This window comes from Electrona antarctica (genome assembly GCF_951216825.1).
Source record: "Electrona antarctica genome assembly, chromosome: 11".
In the NCBI taxonomy this organism is placed as follows: Eukaryota; Metazoa; Chordata; class Actinopteri; order Myctophiformes; family Myctophidae; genus Electrona; species Electrona antarctica.
This window is the reverse complement of record NC_136792.1, coordinates 53,890,525-53,911,903: the sequence shown is the minus strand read 5'-3', so window position 1 is coordinate 53,911,903 and position 21,379 is coordinate 53,890,525. Positions and strand designations below refer to the sequence as shown.

Here is a 21,379-nt window from a genome sequence, read left to right as displayed (position 1 = left end):
CAAGCACTGCTTTCATAGTATGTAATGCACTCGCAGTGCATTGTGGGACTTGTAGTATTATGGTGGTCCGTACTCCGTGCAATATACCAGAGGGCCAGTTCTAATACTAATTAAATATCATCCCGCGGGCCAAAGATAATTCACTCACGGGCCTGATTTGGCCCCCGGGCCTTGAGTTTGACATATATGCACTATAGAGTGCTATGTCTACAAAAATGCTATGTAATTGACATAATAATAACCTTTGCGTCTGACACCACAGACGACGCCCCCTCCGACCCCTCCTCTGCTGTCGGGGACGGTCCGTGCCACCACGACCCCGCTGAGCGCGCTGACGCCGCCACCGACCACCAGGAAACCAGGGTGCAGATCACGCCGTCCGGGGAGGTGGAGAGGGACGAGGAAGAAGAGGACGGACAGACGCAGGAGAGACGGAGGGATGGAGACCGTGATGGACAGATACACAGACGGAGAGATGACGACGAGGATGAGAGGACGAGCGGATGTGGGCTTTCAGAGGACGACGAAGAAAGGATGCTGCGTTTTGTAGCGGCGGGACGCGGCACTAGAATGTGACCTAGGAGTGTTAGCAGTGGTTCCCAAACTTCTTCATGTCAAGGACCCCCGAATTGACACTAATTAGCCCACGGACCCCCATTTGAAATGATATGCCAGGTATAGTATATTGGAAATTGGAAATACTCAAGTAAAGTAAAAATTCCTCAAAATTGCACTAGTACTTTGCACTAGTTAAGTTAAAGTAGGCCTACTTATAGTTACGTTACAACACTGGTGTGTAGTGTGTAGTGTTCAATGTGTACACTTCGAATAGAAGTAGACTTTGTTGTTTGTATACAACACAAGTACACAGTTCCTTATTCCTTACTTACTTTTTTTTCCTCCAAATATGCTTTGGGAGCTCAGCTACAGACAAGGTAGAACGAAAACATACGCCCTACAATAATACATAAATCAAATCCTACCAGACTCTTTAAAGGTTTCATTACATTAATTTTCATTTATTTTTCGTTTTTCTTTTAGGTTTTATGACCTCAATTACACCCAGAAAACCTGAACTTTGAACGTTCATTGGATTTTCTGTGGCCTGGAGTTTTCTCTGGGGTTTGGAAGCCTTTTGAGCTGCAATGAAAACAGGCAAAACAGTGAAAACAGTGACATCTGCTGGCAAATCCCACTGACATATATGGGATTTGCAGGCTGTGACATCACAAACAGCAGGAAAATCAGAGCACTTGTTTGAGCCAGAAAACCCCAGACCACAGAAAATCTACTGAATGTTAAAAGTTCAGGTTTTTGGGTGCAATTGAGCTCAGAAAACCTAAAAAGAATTAAGAAAAATTACAAATACTTATTTTTTTAACACATACAAGGTCTGCTATTTTTTCTTTTTTTTTAATAATTTTTATCCCACAATTTTGTAACCCATTTTTCACCCCTGTGTCAATTATCTAATGTGATCCTGTGCTCTACACACCCTACGCCAACCTAGTCCCCATATATGGGGGACATGGGGAGAGCAACGGACTTGAACTCATGCTTCCTTCATGCCTGAGTGTCCTTCCTTGTTGTTCCTTTACACCTGACAGGGGGGAGTTTCCCTGGTTGGACGTAGCACGTGGAAGGAACACGTTATTCCAACCAGTTCCTTTCCCCTCCATCAGGCGCCCCGGCTGGCCAGGGTCAGGCAGTTTAGAGACCGGGATTACTGCATGTTTTTTGTGAGGGTATACCTACCCTAGGGGACACGGGGAGAACATGCAAACTCCACACAGAAGGTCTGCTATTTTTGAAAAATCGTGGAAATGTGGCGCAAATCATTGAATAGATATGCTTTCAGAGTGAACGCTTTTAACTCAAATCTTTGCTTCTGGGGGGGGTTCCTGGAACAACATATTTTGAGATGTCGGACGCCAATTACATTTGAGCACCACTGACATAGAAACAGGGTTTTCTGAAAACTGTCAGGATTAAGAAGGCATTTGTAGAATCGTCCTCAGGTCTAAATGGGTTAAAGTACTTTTCCGTATAGTGCAAAAGTGCAATAATAGTGGAATTCATCTATGAAATGAAATGAAATGAAATCTATATTTACCCAGGGTATCTGGGCTAAGCTCAAGAACTTGTTTCCAGCCAGGCCCTGCTCATAGAACACATTTCATCGTAGTGGTTGATGCCTTGTTCAAGGGCATTTCAGCGGTGGTATCATGATCTGTCTGTATTGTTGTGTATAACAGTGTATAGTATGTATAGTTTATATATAGTTTCATGACATAGATATTCCAGTTACGTTCTTAGCTTACGCATGTTTCATGATAACTACTTTTATGTGATGTATGCCTTGCTTTTTGTTATTGCTTAAATGTAAATCGCTCTGGATTAAGAGCATCTGCTAAATGCCTAAATTGTAAATTGTAAATTGTTAAATGTATAACTGTGTGAATAATGACGGGGAAGTGGCGATGGTTATTTTCCATTGGTTGTGTTGGTGTGGACATGTCTTTGTCCATTTATTTAAGTGAAGAAAGTGACTCGATCAGATAATGAACAATGGTGACACGATATTGCTTTTGTTAATTTTAATGTGAGTGAATTGTTTATTCAAAACGTCATCATGGATTATGCATGAAAGTAAATCAACTTTCTTTTGGCCCAAATCTACAATCTCACAATGCATTGTTCTGTATTTCTGTGTATATATTGTGTGTATTTATTTATTTTCTGTGTTATTATGACTGAGGTGATTAGTCACAAACTCACTATATTGTACTTTGACTATTAGAAATATATGATTTTGTTTTAAATATCCACAGGTTGACAAAGGAAATGATGCATTTGTCTACAAACATATTCTGATCTGGTATTTAAGCATACTTAAGTTAGATAAAAGTAAGTCACAGTACGCAGATATCCACATTGCCTACTGTGATTTACTTACTATTGTCTAATTTGTAATAGTTTATCTAGCCTATTATATTTAATACAAGTCTCTTATCAGGTTGAAAGGAATAAACAATGCATTTGTAATTGAAAGTAATATTAAAGTATTATTATAGGAAATCAAACCATTTTCAAACTATACATTTGAATTTTAATTGTTAGTCTATTTAATAGAATTCTATCAGGTTGAAAGGAATAAATAATGTTATTTGTTATTGAAAGTATTACTATAATAAATTAAACTATATATTTGAGTGTTTTAATTGTTATAAACTTTTTGACTTGATGCAAGTGACGTAACGTTCTAACGAAGGTCAACACTTTCTGCTTCTGATTTGCCTGGGATCCAATTAACCTTGTAGTTTGTACATCCGGTCTAGTGCGGATACGGAAACGGCATGAGTGACTGTACTGCATGGTAATTTGCAAGTTCCCCGGATACAGTGGGCGGGGTCTAGACCGGACCTGAGCACTGAGCAGCGAATAGAAACCCAGGTTTACTGCAGAAATACCCTGGTGACGCGGACTCGTTCTGATTGGAGCAGACGCCCTGAGGAACGCCCCCTACCCCCTCTGATTAGACCAGACTCCCCCAGGGAACGCCCTCCCCGCCCTCCAATTGCACCCCACCGCCTGCAGCTCAGACAGAGACCATCCAATCGGATCGGTTTGTCCTTTAGGAACCCTCCTCGCCTGACGCGTACCTCCTCGTGTGACGGTGCCGCGCGGCGACCAAATAGCAGACCTACAAGACCGCAACGCGTCGCGTCAGCAACGCGTTGTGGTCTTGCAGGTCAGCTATCGGCCCGCCGCGCGACCCCGTCGTACGGGACCGAGCATAACTCGAGCCCTAGTCCCTCCCCCCTTTTGGCACTAGTTTCCCAATCCAACATGTCGGCCTCGGCGGCTCTGCTCCCCATGTGTGTCCGAGCGACCAGCGGCCTCCTGCGCTGCTGCAGCCCGGCCAACAGGCTCCTTTTGCGGACAGTGTCCACCGACAAGCCGCCGGAGGCCGCCGGGACGACGACGGGCGGCCTGGCGCAACAAATCCTCCAGGAGAAACTCCTGCAGCAGCAGCAACAGCAACAGCAGAGTCAGGTGAGGAGTGGGAGGACTACTGTACTGCCTGCCTGTCTGGCGTTGGGTCTGCTGTGCGGGGTGTGCCGCCACTGCCGCGGTACTGGGCAGCTTCCGTCTCCCGCCCGCATTGGATGTGGCCGGCTGTTAAAACGAGCCTCCTGTTTAAGAAAAGCCTTGAATGAATTAACCTGGGAGGAGGAGGTGACGCTAAACAGGCTAACAGGCTAGTCCCTCTAGTCTGGCTGTCAGTATTGACATGTTTTTGAACCCTGTTTATTACACAACAGCAATGTCACCTGGTCCAGTGTCACTGTCAACACATGTCATGAGGGTTGGTTCTGGTTTTGGTTTGCTAGTAGCCTCGGAGACGAGGCTGGTACCTTCTGTAGCTCCTCCATACACACATTAATATATATTATATTATATAACCCAGCGTGTTATGTATTGTATGTCAACGCTGTAGTCTATATTATCTGTCATATTCATATATGTGCACGTTGTCAGTTTGTGTTGGAGGGTTTTATTGATGATTTTCTTTATCCGACTGGTCTGGTGGACCTCCTGTTGTGAGTTGTGTGTGAGCAGTTTGAAGGTCAGGAAAGAAAGCCCCTAGCCCCTGGAATTAGAGAGGGAGGGGTGTCAAAAAGATTTGACAGATTCTGGAAAATAGAATAGGTCAAATGTTTAATTACAAAAAAATATCAAAATTATTGTAAGCGCTTATGATACAAGTAAATACATATGACTTGCTATATCTAGTACAAACTAGAAGTAGATGGAGCAAGAGCCAATGCTGAAACATTTTGTCCAAATTGGACAGTTTAAACTAATGTGAATAAATATCAAGTCTTTAAGAAATGTACTGAACAACAGTAACCTCCTACGTTTATTCCATAAAGCTTGTTGTACGTTGTATTTATTGGAAACCTGCTGGACCCTTAAAAGATTTTATCCATTCTGATTCCTTAATTTCTATGGGCCTACCGGGTACCCAGCGATTTCTGGTACAATACTGGAATATTTTGGAGAAGCTGGTGTTTTGATTGGTATTAGTAAAACATGTGTGAAAATGATGAATTGTGGATAAATTGTATCGTCATTTTTAATGCTTGAATACTTTGGAATATACATGTATCTTTTCCTATGATGACTGCCCAAAATAGTGACAAACACCTGGTTGAAAGTAGTCAATCATTAGGACACATCAGCTGCATTTGCCAATACTGAAACAAGCAAACAAGAAATTATGACTTAGTGTTATTTGTCAGGTGAAAGAACCGCTGTCTCTGTTGTGTGTCCCCCCATATTAGTATGATTATTGCGTGTAGTGTATGTTTGTGTGTCACAACAACGCGCCTAGCGGCCGTTTGTGTTTCTTTTCCGACGTTCTGTGCGTGGTTCAATGACTGTGTTTTACTTTTGTTGTGGCTTTGCATTGGCTGCGCTGTGTGTTAAATAATGGCCCATATATCAGTCAGACAGTACTGTACTACTAACGGACGGACACAGTACTGTATCTGTTACGCTTTAATAAAGCTCTATCTTCTATGGCTGTATATGGAATGTGGCTCCAGGAGTAGACGGTCGGTAGAGCAGCCGGATGGGAACCGCAAGGTTCCCAGTTCGATCCCGGTTTGGTGTCAAAGTTTTTCACAGCCGCACTAAATCTAGCTAAACCTTCAATGAGTGCATACGCAGTCACAAGCTGGCAATCTGTGATGGTATATAATGGTCATTGAAGGAGGTTTTCACATGTTGGGGATCCAGTTGTGATGGGTTTAGCTGCAGTGGTACTATTTTGTTGAGTCACGTTTACATAGGAAAAGCACTCATTCCAGACGAGTCTGACCCGGTCTCATTTTATAGTTAAATTCACTTTGCTATCTCACTGTGTTGCCGTCTTGGCGATGTGATGGTCTGTGGGTTTTTTTTTTAAATGTTTTTATTCACGTTTCCTCTGGAACCTTTTTATACAGAGACGTGACATGGTTTGAGTTGCTAATCTAAAAGAATACAGAGTTATGTTGATATACTGAGGTGACTGTGTGTCATACACCGTGGCCTCCATAGCTCCTCTCACGCCTACAAACAAATCTATCATAGTTGGCCAACTCTGCCACATTTTAAAGCTGTATTGTGTTGTAACCTTTTTTGCGTAAATAAAATGTGATTTTGTCCAATCTGCATGTAAGGGGTACATTGCATTGCATTTGGTCTCCCTGCTCTTCTATTGAGACATTTTTGGCACAAATTCTGACCTTGAGGCTCAAAATGAGATGTATCCGAGCTATTGGAGCAGGCAGGCTGTAATAGCTCTATTACTTAGTGATAAACATTTCTACACTTACGTGGCACAGGCAGACCCGGGTTCAAATCTGGGGTAGAACAGGAAAGTAATACATAGTGCTGCTTTAGGCGCTGGTGTCCAACTGTCCACAGTTTTTGAGTGGAGGCCGAAGGGGCACTTTGCATGGATAGATATGATGTCCATAGCACACAGACGCAGAATTTATTGACACACGGTGCACTCATTTTCAGCAACGCCCTGCACATAGAAACACAGACACACACAAACACACACACATTAAAACCTGGGAGCTGACCAGTACAACCACAGTCTTATACTGTTGGCCACTAAGCAGCTCCAGGGGGAGCAGTTGGGGGTTCAGTGGCTTGCTCAAGGGCACGTCAGCGGTGTTGGGTGAGTGATGACAATCACTTCCCCACCCATATTGTTCCTGCCCGTCCGGGGAATCGAACCGGCAACCTTTCGCCAACAAGGGCGCTCCTCTAACCCTTAGGCCACCGCTGCCCCAAACTATTAGCACCAATAGTTTATCTGAAACAACGGTAATAAACAAGGGCTCCTCGTTGTGATGCCTTTTCAGCTGGGGTTGTCAGACACAGTGGACTTGCTCCGAATACCGATACCAGTATTGGAAAATTTTGAAAAGCTGCCGACATAATGGCTAAAATTAGATTTGAACTTTGATCGCTTATAGACCTAAAAAACGAGTCAAATTTGAATCTTCGTGACAACCGGGGGGGACAGCGATTCATGGATCGTGGAGCTCAAGCACATGGTTTTGAAGGGTGGCAGATCTACAAGCTCTTACATGTCAAATTATCAATACAATGTGCTGTGGGCTTGTAGATCAGCTATTTTGATTAAAACAAAATTAAAAGCTGTCAAAAGAAGCTTTGAATATTTGATATTTTTTGGGTCGGCCCTACCTAAAATGCTGGTATCATTATTGGTGAGTATATGGCAGTCTCTAAGCCATAGGTTTTCAACCCTTTTCATCAAGGCCCGTTATTTATTCTGCATTTGAGCCACGGACCATTTTAAACTCAAGAGTTTAAATATCTATAAGGGTCCATTTGGTTGTCAACTCTCCATCATTTAGCTGGGGACCACCTGGAACCTCCTCAAGGACCACTGGTTGAGAAGCACTGCCCTAGCCCCAGCTAAACGGCTTGCAAAATCCTGTGCAATCTCTTCTACTATTGGTTGCCGCCAAATATGGCGAAGACGCTGCCTGTTACTTGTACCCCTGAAGGGTGTGTGGGTATTTGTCCGGGATTTGCTGATTGCATTCTGTACAGCACCTTGTAAATATTTGTGTCCTTGTATTGTATCTCTTATGTGGACATAAATAAATGATTCAAATGTGTGTGTGTGTGTGCAGGGTCCTCCTCCAGATGAAGGCCAGGGCTCTACAGGAGGGGAGGAGAAGCAGAAACAGAAGGAGAACACTGCCTACGCTAAGAAGATGCTGCTACGGCTCACAGGCCTCATGGGACTGGGAGGAACTGTGGGAATGGTCTATATATTTGGTCAGTACATTTTTTTTAGCTTCAACGGTTTTCAGCCCAATGTCCGCTTATTATGAGCAACTTTTTTGTGTTTCTTTTTTCTGTAAAGTTGCTTGTGCATACAATGTTGGAGGTTGCGTTGGCCCGTTTCTAAAGTGTAGTTGCTTTTTTGGGCTTGCTTTCCTAATTTTTTGAGTGGTGCAAACCACTTCCAACAACTGGCTTTGTACCCGTGTACCCATGTTTGTTCGTACCAAAAAAACGAGCATGGTTGCTATGGTTAGCAACCAAAAAAACGAGCATGGTTGCTATGGTTAGTATGTGACGTCACTGACATCACAGATATCACGTCAGGGTGAATCAATCTCTATATAATCAATCTTTATAGTTATTCCTCAACAGATGTTTCCTGGTTCTAATGTACAGTAACTATAACAATAAATGTGTAGTTGCACCACTCGGTTCACACGGGTGTGATTTTTGAATAGACCTTTAGCTAAGCCCCGCCCCCTCCCCATTGGGTTGGACACTTTCCAGCTGGGCTCATTCGTTCCAATGTAAATATGATGGACTTTACACATTAAATACTGGTTCATTTTTGGAAACGGACCTTCAAATTCTCTTCCAAATCCGTCAACAAGGCCTGCCGTATGCACTGGAAAGATATGTGCGTGACATTTCATTTTTAAAACAATGTTTTATCATATAGGAAAACTATTGGTGGGGAGGTTTGTCTAACCCATGTTGTTTATTTTTTTGAATATTTTTTATCCCACGATTTTGCAACCCAGTTTTTTCACCCAGTGCCAATTATCTAATGTAATCCTGGGCTCTACACTTCCTCTGCCAACCTGGGGGGGGGGGGGGGGGGCAGCGGACTGAGCTCATGCCTCCTATGCATGAGGAGTCCAAGCTGCTTCTTTTCACCTGACAGGGGAGAGTTTCCCCGGCCGGACGAAGCACGTGGAAGGAACACGTTATTCCGACCAGTTCCTTTCCCCTCCATCAGGCGCCCTGGCTGGCCAGGGGGAGGTAGTTTAGAGACCTGGATTACTGCATGTTTTTTGTGAGGGCACCTAACCTAGGAGACATGGGGAGAACATGCAAACTCCACTCCACACAGAAAGGCCCTTTCGCCAACCCCACCTCAGGTATGGGCACTGATGACGCGGAGGAGAGAACACGCCCACAGCGTCCCCAGCGGGAATCGAACCCAGGACCTTCTAGCTGTGAGGCGACGGCACTACAGACTGTGCCACCGTGCCCCTAACCCACGTTATGCTTATGTTATAGCAGTTTGGGGTGTGGCTTAGCTTCAGCTTGTATATGTGCTATTTTAGTATTGTGCAAATCTTTGAATAGATGTCTTTTTTTAAAGAGAACAAATTGAACTCAAATCTTTGCTTCTGGGGGTCCTTAGAAAAATACATTTTGAGATGGCGGCCAAATACATAATTTTGGGGGGTCTTTGACATGAAAAAGTAAGTTTTTCAGAAAACGGTTAAGCCAGGATTTAGAAGACATTTGTAGAATCGGGCTCAGGTTTCAATGGGTTAAGTTCTGCATCCAACGAGAAGTGGAGATGGGTGGGACTAGCATAAGGAAGTGTAACAGTTTTTCTTTATCAGTTTGAACTTATCTCACAAGTGTTGTAGCCACACAGTATAGGAACACCAGGGTGGTGTCCCTATTTGGCTCATGCCGTTGAAGGCAAACAAGGCTCCGAAATGGCCTACAATAATAATTAGTATGCTTAATTTACACCTACACTGATGTTGTGCTATCTTAACCCATTTTGGGGCGGGAACCCCTTTTGGTGTTAGCATTATGTTATGCTTTAGCTATAGAAACATAGCTTTTTCAGAAAACTGTCGGGATGTAGAAGACATTTTTAGAATCTGATCTCAGGTCAAAATGGGTTCTTAAGCCCTAACCACACCAAAGGGTCAAGACGGTTTTAGCCTTGTCCCTGTGGTGTGGTGTGGTGTGGTGTGGTGTGGTATGTCTTGTTGCACATTAACCCACATTAACCCTAGTGATTCAACGCATGGAATTCAATGGCCCAAACCACACCAAAGGGTCAAGGCGGTTTTAGCGTTAACTCCTTGCAACCGTTTGGACCCAAGGAGTTGCATGGTGACCCTTTGGTGTGGTTTGGGCTTTACACACTCACAAGCTTGTAGATCTGCTGTTTTCAATGTAGACATCAAAGGGGGCTTCAGCCCCTGCCCTTTCACCCGTCTGTAAAACAACTGCCCTCTCCAGACCATGAATGCAGCGTTTACTATGGTGAAAGAAATGCAAATGCCCCTCCTTTCCATGCCATGCCAGAAGGCAGCATTCAGGAGAATTCATTTTTTTTCCCCGAAGTCTCCTGAACTTGAAAGCAGTATTTTGCGTTGGAACAAATTTGTTTAGAAATCCAGGTCAGTACAACCGCATCTCCACTAGCTAAAGAGTGCTGGGTTGCGCCCCGAAAATAGCTGATCTACAAGCTCTCAACGTGTCCCAGCGCAACGCGTTGTGAGCTTGTAGAGCATAGGGACACACGTGGCCAGTCATTGGAGTGGGTTCACTGCTCAAAGGCAGCCTTCTCCTGAAGACATGCAAAAGCTGACCACTAGATGGCAGCACAACACTCATTAATGAAGAAACAAATCTTTTTTTGCATATTCTGAATTTCTGATACCGGTTCTTGTTAACATTTAGTTGCTCCACCATAACTTAAAATAACTTTCACCCTGGATTCCAATAATGGCATATTTTCCTTTTCCCCCAACATTAAAAATAAAAATCACACCCGTGTGAACTGAGTGGTGTAATATAGCCTGTCTGACGTAATGAAATCATGTCTGACGTAATGAAATCACACCCGGGTGAACAGGGTGAACATAGCAACCATGCTCATTTTTTCTGCACAGACTAACAAAGCCAGTTGTAGGAGTGGTACACCACTCAAAAATAATAATCTAAAAGCATTCTATTTATTACGAAAATAGCTGAACTGATCTATATGATCTGCCTAATAGTAATCGATGGAATAATCGCCAACGGAATCATGTATATATTTGCAGCCTTACAGGCAGATTGACTGCAGTGTGACCTGATGTATTTGTCTCTGCTGTTTCTTTTCCAGGCAGTAATTCAGTGGATGATGAAGGAAACATGGTATGTACCACACTGTCTGTCTGTCTGTCTGTCTGTCTGTCTGTCTGTCTGTCTGTCTGTCTGTCTGTCTGTCTGTCTGTCTGTCTGTCTGTCTGTCTGTCATAGTCTTTTAGTCATCTGAAATGTTTTACCATTTAGTCTAGCCTTAGTTTGACTAAATATCATACGATTTTAGTCGACTAAAATCGGCAGTTGAGTTGACTAAAATGTATTTTGGCGGGCCTGCCCTTGACGGCGTTGTGAGCTTGTAGATCTGCTATTTTCAGAGCAACAACACCCGAGCCGCAACCTCTTCTCCGCTAGTCCCTCCCTAACATTTTAGTCTAGTTTTTGACTTATTTTATTTGGTCATATTTTAGTCGTCATAACTTTTAGTCGTCATGTTTAGAATAAAGGACATCGTAGTTTGTCTGTGAGCAATATTTTTTTTAATCCCTCGTTGCCCTTTTGCACGTTTCTTCCCCTGCCTTCTCAAATTGTCTCTGCACGTCCCTGTGTCCGACTGTCCGTCCATCTGTCTGTCTGACGGAGGTGCATGTCAAGGAAACTAGTCTAGGACAGGGGTTCTCAACCCGTGGGTCGCGACCCCTCGGGGTGTCGCCAAATTATTTTAGGGGGTCCCCAAATTATTTAAAAAAATAAAAATAAAATAAAATAAAATATTTTCACGATTTTTCAAAAATAGCAGACCTACAAGCTCGTAGCGCGCCACTCGGTGGCGCGCTATGAGCTTGTAGATCTGCTATTTTTCAATAGCTAAATTATAACATAATGCTAGTTAAAACACCAAAAGGGGTTCCCGCCCAAAATGGTTTAAGGTCATTGTAGCAGTCAATTTATATTGGGGGTCGGGAGGGGGCGGGGCGGGGGTCCCGAGACATTGCCAAAGCATTTCCGGGGGTCCCAGGCCAAAAACGTTGAGAACCCCTGGTCTAGGACACCACATGGCCATCGAGGGTCTTGGGTCCCATAGCGCTGGCAGTAGCATTACTTTTCATCTAGCTGCGACATGTTGCTCATGCCACTTACGAGGGTTGTTAAGTACGGGAACGGAGGAGATCGAGGTGACTTCAAAGGGCACACTTGTAGCACTTTACATGTCTATAGAGAGTTACAGGGTCTTCTAAAAGCAGCCTCTTTGACGGCTAGACGTGATCTGTGCACGCTTCACTGCTGGTATATAGGCACACTTATGTCACCGGTGTGTGGGTGGTGTCGCTGGGTCGATGTTAGATGCTGCCGTTTATAGCAGAGGTGTGTGAGGTGGAGGAGGAAGCACCTTTCACAGGCTGATGAACCTCCTCCTTCGCAGTATTAGGATGGTAAAGGGCCTTTCAATACGTGAAGCGATTTTTAACGTGCTTATAGTTCATTTTCAATGAGACCTGCATTTTTGCGCGGAGAAATCGCGGCGCAACAACGCAAGCGTATTTCTATTTACGTGGGCGCGGTCGCGTGAATTTGTCGCGCGTGTGCTCGTTACGTGCACACGCCCGCGACTACTCACCAGACCTGGATTCTGTTTAGCTTTTTTTCTGCCCCCCCCTCCTCCATCGAACAAGGTTGTCTCGTCAAAACCACAAGACTCCGATTGAACATTGCGAGCTGTCCGACACTGAAGGAATAAATACCAGCACTCACGTTATCTGTTAGGATTCTTGTTTTATTTCAGTTTTCCCCAGCAGGTGTAACAAACAGACAGACGGACGTTTCGGCCGGGTGGCCTTCTTCAACTTTAATCTAGATGTCAATGTTTCTGTGTCACTTATAAAGGGGACCTGGGTGCGTTGCACTAAACGGTCCGGGTGCACGAAATACATCATTACATCAATAAATTAGTCATGTTCTACAAGTTATTTCCATTAGAAGAGTTGTATCAAAACAACAAACAAAAATAATAAAATAAAACAAAAAAGTACAACACAATAACCATATACAAAATATTGAGATCCTTGACGGAAACAGTATAAACCACAAATCTGACCTGTGCAGGTTTCTAAGACCCCTCTATAAAGACCCCTCCTGTGTCCGACACACACAGGAGGCACAGAGAAGACACGCGTCTCTTTATGTGCGAGTCCAGGCTCACACACGCATCACAGACCTGTCTGTGCCCCTTCAAAGGACACACCCCCCTCCCTCAGCCAGCGTTCTGTGGTGGTGGTGGTGGTGGAGGAGGCCTTCAAAGCAGTCTGTCCTCCCCAGAAGACACACTGCTGTCACGTGGTGGCCATCAGCTGTGAGCCTGGGAAAACTGGAGGACTTGAAAGTAGCCCCCCCCCCCCCCCCCCCCCCCCCCGCCCCCACACACACACACAAATCAATTCACACACTCGTGTACCCTTGAAAGAGCACACTTATCTCACCTGTGCCATCCTAAATGAGTCCTGGTTCTATTTGAAGGACACACTTGTCACGTAGGTGTGACACCACCGGTCTTGTGCCGGACGGTCGTCTAAAACAGTTGTCTCTGGGAAAGTTTTTAGAAGCCATGTAATGGGGGAAAAAGTACTCGCAAGTAAAAGACCGGAATTCAGAATGTACTTTAGTAAAGGAACAACATATTTTAGATGGGTGGACGGCGGCCAATTGCATATCATTTTTGGGGGTCCTTGTCCTTGACATGAAAATGTTTGAGAACCACTGACATTGAAACATGGGGTTTTCAGACAACTGTCAGGATTTAGAAGGCATTTGTAGAATCTTCCTCTCGAAATTAAGAAAAAATCTTCTAAATCCTCCAGTTTTCTGAAATAAATATTTTCACGATTTTTCAAAAATAGCAGACCTACAAGCTCGTAGCGCGCCACTCGGTGGCGCGCTATGAGCTTGTAGATCTGCTATTTTTCAATAGCTAAATTATAACATAATGTTTAAAACACCAAAAGGGGTTCCCGCCCAAAATGGGTTAAGTACAGTACTAAAGTAAATTAACTTAGTTACTTTTTTTCCACCCCTGGTAATATAATGCCACATGCTCACCCAAACCTCGTCCTGCCGGGCCTGCCTCTGTCCTTGTGACGTCTTGACGTCCTGTTCAAGGTTTATTGTCCCTCTCTGGTCATTATAAAAACCTTCCCAACCAATAGAATGTCCGATGAGCCATAGCTCTGGACGTGAGGGCTCAAGCACGGCATCAATGGCTCGTTGCTGTGTCTTTTCTTTTTTTCTTTAAACATGTTTATTGATTTTTCTTTCTAACATAGTAATTTCAAAACAATTATTCACATATATATATTTTAGGTCAGTGGTTCCCAAAGTTTTTCATGTCAAGGACCCCCCCAAAATGATACTCATTAGCCTGCGGACCCCCCCCCCCCATTTGGAAATACATGGCAAGGACCCCCATAAGACAAGATTTTTACGGCTCTGGGGCCCCCGGTTTGACCTGAATTTGTCATTACGACGCCATCAAGGACTGCCAACATATACATTTTAAATGCATCTTGTGATGTAAATGTGACTAAAACTACTAAATGAAAATGCATTCAAAAGACTATGACTAAAACTACATTATAATTTGCTATCGAAATCAACACTACTACAGTGTACAGTAGAGCTGTATCTAACCGCTTGGAAAGCAAATGCAGGAGTTTATATTGGTGTTGGAGACATGTGGATTTGTCCACCCAGCGCTGTTAATTTGTTTGTATTTCTACCCTTTGTCCTTGTAGTGCCCAAAGTCCTGTACTAAAGGCACTGTGTGGTATACTGACGGGAAAGAGGTGTTCAGACGTGTGCTGATAAACTGAAGTCCAAACTGTTCGTTGTGTTCACATTTATTAGCTGATCTGTCACCTCAGCATACAATAAATACTTAAATAAACAATCAAACGTCCAGAATATTACAGACCACAGCTCCTGTTGCACAGTTGAAAAACATTGTGCCTCTGCCAATCAGCAACACCTGCTGCTTGATTGGGGCCCATTAAATACCCAAGCAACCTGGGTCTAGCCCACGCCCTGTGGTGACATCATCAAATGAGTACTACAATACTACTAAACAATATAGACATCATATGGCTCTTACACCAGCCCCTTAATTGCTAATGGCAGAAGACAGTGCAATTATTAAAAATCAATTTACAAAGAGCCATGGAAAACACCAAACAAAATCAAAATACAAAAAATACAATTTAAATAGATCAGGAAATGTACATTCATCATTAGAAAATCCACATTTAAAATCATTTCATCAGTATCTTACTGGCTTCATAAAAAAGTCATACTTTAGTTTGGGTCTTTGTTGCCAGCCCCTGTATGGCCACAAGTTGATGTAGAAGGCCTACCAATGAAAGTTCAAACTCTCATAGCCCATTGTATTTGGCAGTTCATTATCTCAACTTCTCAAGGCTCTCCATCTCTTCCTTTCCTGCGTGTTGCAGACAGTGTGAACAATATGCGCCTGTCACAGTTCTGGTTTAGTGCCCTATACACAGGCAACCGAAAATACAGGCCTTTCACCCTATAGAAAGTCTGTCTCTCGGCGCCCCTTTCCCCCATTACTGCTCCAGTGCTTGCCCACACGTAGCAATACGAAACAGGAACAATGCAGTTGTCATGTAGGATAGCCTTGTTCTGAAACGTGTGGTGACGTGGCTCTGTTATGTGTCGGGAAGTCATGTCGGCACTGTGACGCTGTCGCTGAACATACCACCACTGCGTCCGCCGTGCGGTCTGGTCCAGTCTTGATGATCTTCGGCTGCATAGCTGCTGTTTAAGTGCCGATGTTCCCGCCGGTAAGCGCTCCTATAGCTCCGACCAACCGGGTGGCAATCGATCACCTCCAGTACAGCAGCTGGCTTGCAGAAGATCGCTGCCGATGTTCCCGACAGCAGAAGCCCCAATAGCTCCAGCTCCGGGTTGCAACAATCACATCCAAACATTTGCAGAAACTCGCTGCTGCCGTGTCCATCTGTACAGTGTCCACACTCCAGTCCAACACAAACACCAACACACGCCACGCCACGGCCTGTGCGTGTCCAACTGTCCAAACGAGCCCCGGTTAGATTTGTTTCCCAATAAAACAAATCTTCAGTGAAAGGAGGCTGTTTTTCAACTTAATGTAGTGCCCAAAGTCCTGTACTAAAGGCACTGTGTGGTATACTGACGGCAAAGAGGTGTTCAGACGTGTGCTGATAAACTGAAGTCCAAACTGTTCGTTGTGTTCACATTTATTAGCTGATCTGTCACCTCAGCATACAATAAATACTTAAATAAACAATCAAACGTCCAGAATATTACAGACCACAGCTCCTGTTGCACAGTTGAAAAACATTGTGCCTCTGCCAATCAGCAACACCTGCTGCTTGATTGGGGCCCATTAAATACCCAAGCAACCTGGGTCTAGCCCACGCCCTGTGGTGACATCATCAAATGAGTACTACAATACTACTAAACAATATAGACATCATATGGCTCTTACAGTCCTGTATTATATTCCTCAAGTTTAACCCAAAATAAGATGTTTAACTGTGTTACCACAAGAGGGCACCCTACACCCTTGGTTTAGGAGGTATTTCTTCCATGAGCTTCTAGAGATGGGTGACGAGTGGTTTAGGCTGTTGACACACATTCTAAACCACGGATGGGCAACTTTGACGATGGAGATATGGGCCACTGTAGTTCCACACTCACTCCAGAGGGCCACTATATTTCCACACTCACTCCAGAGGGCCACTGTAGTTCCACACTCACTCCAGAGGGCCACTATATTTCCACACTCACTCCAGAGGGCCACTATATTTCCACACTCACTTCATTTAAATCCTGAATTATGTTTGGCTATTTTTTAATTGAAATCCTGAAAAGTTACATTTTCTTTCATTTCAAATACATTTAGTTATAGTTATGTTGACTTTATAAACTAAATGCAAATACATAAAAAAGACAATAACATTGTATTACTAGTCATTAAGCTACTAATATAGACTGAAGTAATTAAAAGCAGGTCATGATTGGAATTGTAATAGCTGAAATCAATAATGTATCACTATTCTGATATTAACCTGCACGAAGGCCAGTTGCCCAAATTAAAATATTTTTGAGTGGTGCAACCACTCCAAGGAACAGCAATGTCCGTGTTAACCTATGTGACTATGTATGTGACTATGAGTACCAGTAGGGTGCAAAAGTGGCGCTGTTGTGCCAGAAACAGAGAGAGAGAGATAGTGCTGCACTGTTGCCTGCTAATGAGAGAGAGAGAGAGAGATGCACCACTCAGTTCACACGGGTGTGATTTTTCTAAGAAAAACAGTAAAATAAATTTGAAAACGCATGTTTAGATGCAGTGGAAATAGCCGATCTACAAGCTCACAACGTGGTGCGAAGCGACAAGTTGTGAGCTAGTAGATCTGCTATTTTCATGAGCTTGGGTAAGCTCGGGCAAACGTCTTCATTTCTCTTTTAGGTCTCGAGCTAAAAAGTTTGGGAACCACTGTTTTGCATTTTGTCAAGACAACATTGTTGAATCTGAACATCACAATATGGCACGAGTTACTGAATTAAGTTACCATGGTTTAGAGCAGGGGTTCTCAACGTTTTTGGCTGGGAACCCCCGGAAATGTTTTGGCCAATGTCTCGCGTAAATATAGTAAATGCAATGTAATTCATAACTTAACTTGGGTTAAAGTGGGTGCCATGGTGCCCCATGGCTAATACGTTGTTAATATTTGGAACGCATCAATGTCACTTAACCACTTAGACCCCATACCTTTTCAGCCTATGGTACACCAAGTCTCTTCACACACAAATAGCAGATCTACAATTGTGACAAGTTGTGAGCTTGTAGATGGGCATTTTTTCTTGGCCTATGCGAGGCAGGAGCCTGGTGCGTTTTGGAATGTCTCCAGAGGAAGACTCGGCTCAGAGTCACCGATCAACACCATAGCTTATTAAAATGTCTTAACTTGCCTAGACTGTTACAGATGTATTTATTTAATGTTATGTCATCTCTCTTACCTTTTATATTGACTCATCTCTTGTTTCTCTTTTCCTCACAGATTCCAGATGAGTTTGACAGTGGTAAGTGTGTGTTCATTCTCTCTCTCTCTCTCTCTATCTCACTCGAAACATGTTTTTCTCTTCTGTTTAACACATTTTGTGCCCAAGACGTCTGTGGACGTCTTTGGTATTACCGCACGTGCAGTGCCCAAGACGTCTGTGGACGTCTTTAAAAAATATATATATATATATATTTTTTTTTAAACAAAAATAAATCACAATTTATTTATTTTTAAATACGTGGTGCCAAAGTTTGTGTTTTCGCCATTGAGAATGCATTTGGGCGTTTAAATTAAATAACTCAGAAACTATAAAACATTTCAAAGTAAAAAGTTCCAGCATGTGTCTCCACAGTCAGCTGACTGTGAATGGATTTTCTAGGTGAAAGTGATTTTCACCCACTTTTGCGTGGGCGCAGCAACTGCTATACAGACTGGTGAAATGGTTGTATACCTTGTTTACCCCAGTGATGTCTTCACAAAATATATGGGGACCCTATTTGATTTTATGGAGCATGGTTAATCTGGTCTTGGTAACCTTGGATTCTACTGGGAGCCACTTGAGCTCTCTGTTATGAACTGGTTTCTATGGGTTCTGGGCCTCATCCTTGATCAGTCTATTCTGAGCTGACTGTGTTTGGTTTTGAGTATAGTTTTGTCCACTTATGACCTTTTTACATGTTTCCATAGTGTCTTTGACATGGCTCCACGCAACAGTGTATTCACTCCACTTCACTCAGGCCCCGTCCCGTTTACACTGGTCTTGAAGCGCTTCCGTTACCCCCCCCCCCCAAGTTGGTTCGGAAAATGGAACCAAAAATAAAATGTTTGTAAACGCAAAGATCAAAGATGCGATTTTATAATCCATTACTAATGGATAAAGCCTTGGTCTGGAAGAGAGACGTCATCAGGTGGTCTCCAACCGACACTCTCCAGTCGGCGGGGTTTGGCCACTCAATCACTGCTCCTCTCACCAGCTATAGACGAATACACGCCCGAGTGCAGCCATCGCTGAGGCACAACCAGCAGCGATCAGTCACGTACAGTAGCTCTTCCCCATGATCCTAAAGACTCTTAGCGAGTGAATAATCCGATCAGCGCGGGCCACCTTCACCATTGTTGTTGTCGGTAGAGGAGGAGGCCAAATACAAATACATGGCCTGCATGCAGCTAGTAGGTTGAACTCTGCTAATAAACAACCTGCAACGATTTACATTCGGAGACACTGACATTATGTGACTGTTTTTACACGATTGTCACACATTTCAGCAGGTCACCAATTTCACCGTAACACAACTAGGGATGTGTAAATGAACTTGTCCAAAATGAAAATCGATTTGTATAATTAAATATTAACAATTAATCGATTAATCGTTTGGGGGGAGGGGGATTTTTTTTTATGAACCCTACAAATAAGAAATTCTTCCCCCCAAGGGGTACCTAAGCCAAAAAAGTTTGGGAACCCCTGATGTAGATGATTAACAATAATTTTAACTCTTGCAAGTTAATAAGGGTCCATTTGGTTACTAACTCCATCTTTTGGATGAGGACCACCTGGAACCCCCTCAAGGACCACTGGTGGTCCCTGGACCAGTGTTGAGCCAATTGATCACCATAGCAACCCCGGCCTGATTAGGCCGGGGTTGAGTCACACAGTCACTCACACTCCTCTCAGTCATGCAGCTACACAGACACATCCCAGGCACACTTTGGTAGGCATATAGCCCTGTCCTGTTTGGATGACAATATTGCCTTTCCAACAGATTTTCATAAAAAAAAACGATTATCGGTTATTAATTTTAATAATCGATTTCGGGTCCTATTATCGATTAATCGGACCCATCCCTAAACACAACCATGCTGGAGTGACCCGAGTGTGAGTGAGAGAGTGATCGAGATCTTGGCTTAGGACTATGGTTTGCCTCCTGCCTATAGTCTCAGCAGACTGTTCGTTTGTACGGTGTACTGTGCATGTGTCCACACTTGGCCTTACTCTGGTGAATCTAAGAACGGGACCAGTTCTAGAACTAAAGCTCTCTTTTGTTGTACTCAAAACAGACCTGTAAATGCCACAGGTGAGGGGGGGAGGGGAAAGCCAATATGAATGTCAGTGGAATAATGCTGACACAAAGGAGTAGAAAAGGTTGGCACTGCACTGTAGCTCCCTCCAATAACGTCAATGTTGTTTACAGTGATGGGAGAAGTTTGATTGATTGGTTGAATATGTTATTAGACAACACACATGCAAAACAGCACAATGTACAGTCAAAGCATCTTGTCCAAAAGGACCTCACCGAAGAAAGACCTTGCGGTCTTGTTTCCATTCAGGTCCCGTACACTCACACACAGTCATGACATGAACAACAATCCAGAACAGCAACAACAATTGATATAAAATAGTAACAATCACAAAACAATAACAACATATGACATTTCTCTAAACATTAGGGGGGGCGCAGGGGCGATCACCTCCTCTCCCTTTGACCTGCTGACAGGTGCATTTTTAGGCCTGTCTTGAAGGAAGCCAGTGATTTGCTTGTTTTGAGGGAAGGGGGGAGAGCATTCCACGCCTGAGTAGCAGTGCTGTGGAAGGTGAATTTTCCCATATTTGTTTTATATTTGGGTGGCACCAGATCGTTGTACACGCTCCCTCTAGTATTATGGCTGTGGGTGTTGCTCACCCTTTTTTTAAAGTAATTTGTCAAGTAAGTGGGTACTGAGGGCATGGAGGGTAAAGTTGCATTTACAATTTTGAATGTCAGGCGCATCTTCAATTGCTTGACTCTATCTTCTACCCTGAGCCAGCCTATGCTGTCAAAATGCCCTGCATATAGGTGGGTCATGGGCCCTAGGTGTAGAAGAAGTCGGATTAGTTTGTATCGCATGTTTTACTTAACCCATTTTGGGCGGGAACCCCTTTTGGTTTTAGCTATTGAAAAATAGCAGATCTACACGCTCATAGCGCGCCACCGAGTGGCGCGCTACGAGCTTGTAGGTCTGCTATTTTTGAAAAATCGAATAGAAACTGCAGGCTTTCTAGTCCTGAAAAGTTGCAATGCGAAAATGGAAGCCATCGTTATCACGATAATGAAAATCTAAACATTTTTGTAAAAAAAAAAATCTTGCCTAATGATGATGTCACTGGAGGACGGTTTCTAAACTGCCCACAGCCCTCCTATGGGCAGTAGAACTGAGTAGACTGAGTAGAAAATTGTATCATGATCATTAGTGAGGACCTATTATGAGTCCCATTTTCAAAAAAGTACCAAATTATCGGCGTAAAAATAGCAAATCTACAAGCTCGCGATTTGCGACACATTGTGAGCTTGTAGATTTGCTATTTTCAATTGACCTGA

The 21,379-nt window shown here is 43.5% G+C and overlaps 2 protein-coding genes across 2 annotated transcripts in view; both read left to right on the top strand.

Annotated features, from left to right (window-relative positions):
• Positions 1-576, top strand: part of slc35f2l (info solute carrier family 35 member F2, like) — a gene marked incomplete at both ends in the record, with an annotated part of 10,974 nt that extends 10,398 nt beyond the window's left edge. Inside the window, one exon of the mRNA XM_079513911.1 lies at positions 263-576. Coding sequence (XP_079370037.1) covers positions 263-576 — 314 coding nt within the window. The remainder of the gene's footprint in view (positions 1-262) is intronic.
• Positions 577-3,837: 3,261 nt separating this feature from the next.
• LOC306932772 (mitochondrial import inner membrane translocase subunit TIM50-like) overlaps positions 3,838-21,379 on the top strand; it is a 39,308-nt gene continuing 21,766 nt past the window's right edge. The window contains exons 1-4 of the mRNA XM_079514692.1: positions 3,838-4,056; positions 7,728-7,875; positions 10,991-11,022; positions 18,024-18,045. Coding sequence (XP_079370818.1) covers positions 3,850-4,056; positions 7,728-7,875; positions 10,991-11,022; positions 18,024-18,045 — 409 coding nt within the window. The 5' untranslated portion in view covers positions 3,838-3,849. The remainder of the gene's footprint in view (positions 4,057-7,727; positions 7,876-10,990; positions 11,023-18,023; positions 18,046-21,379) is intronic.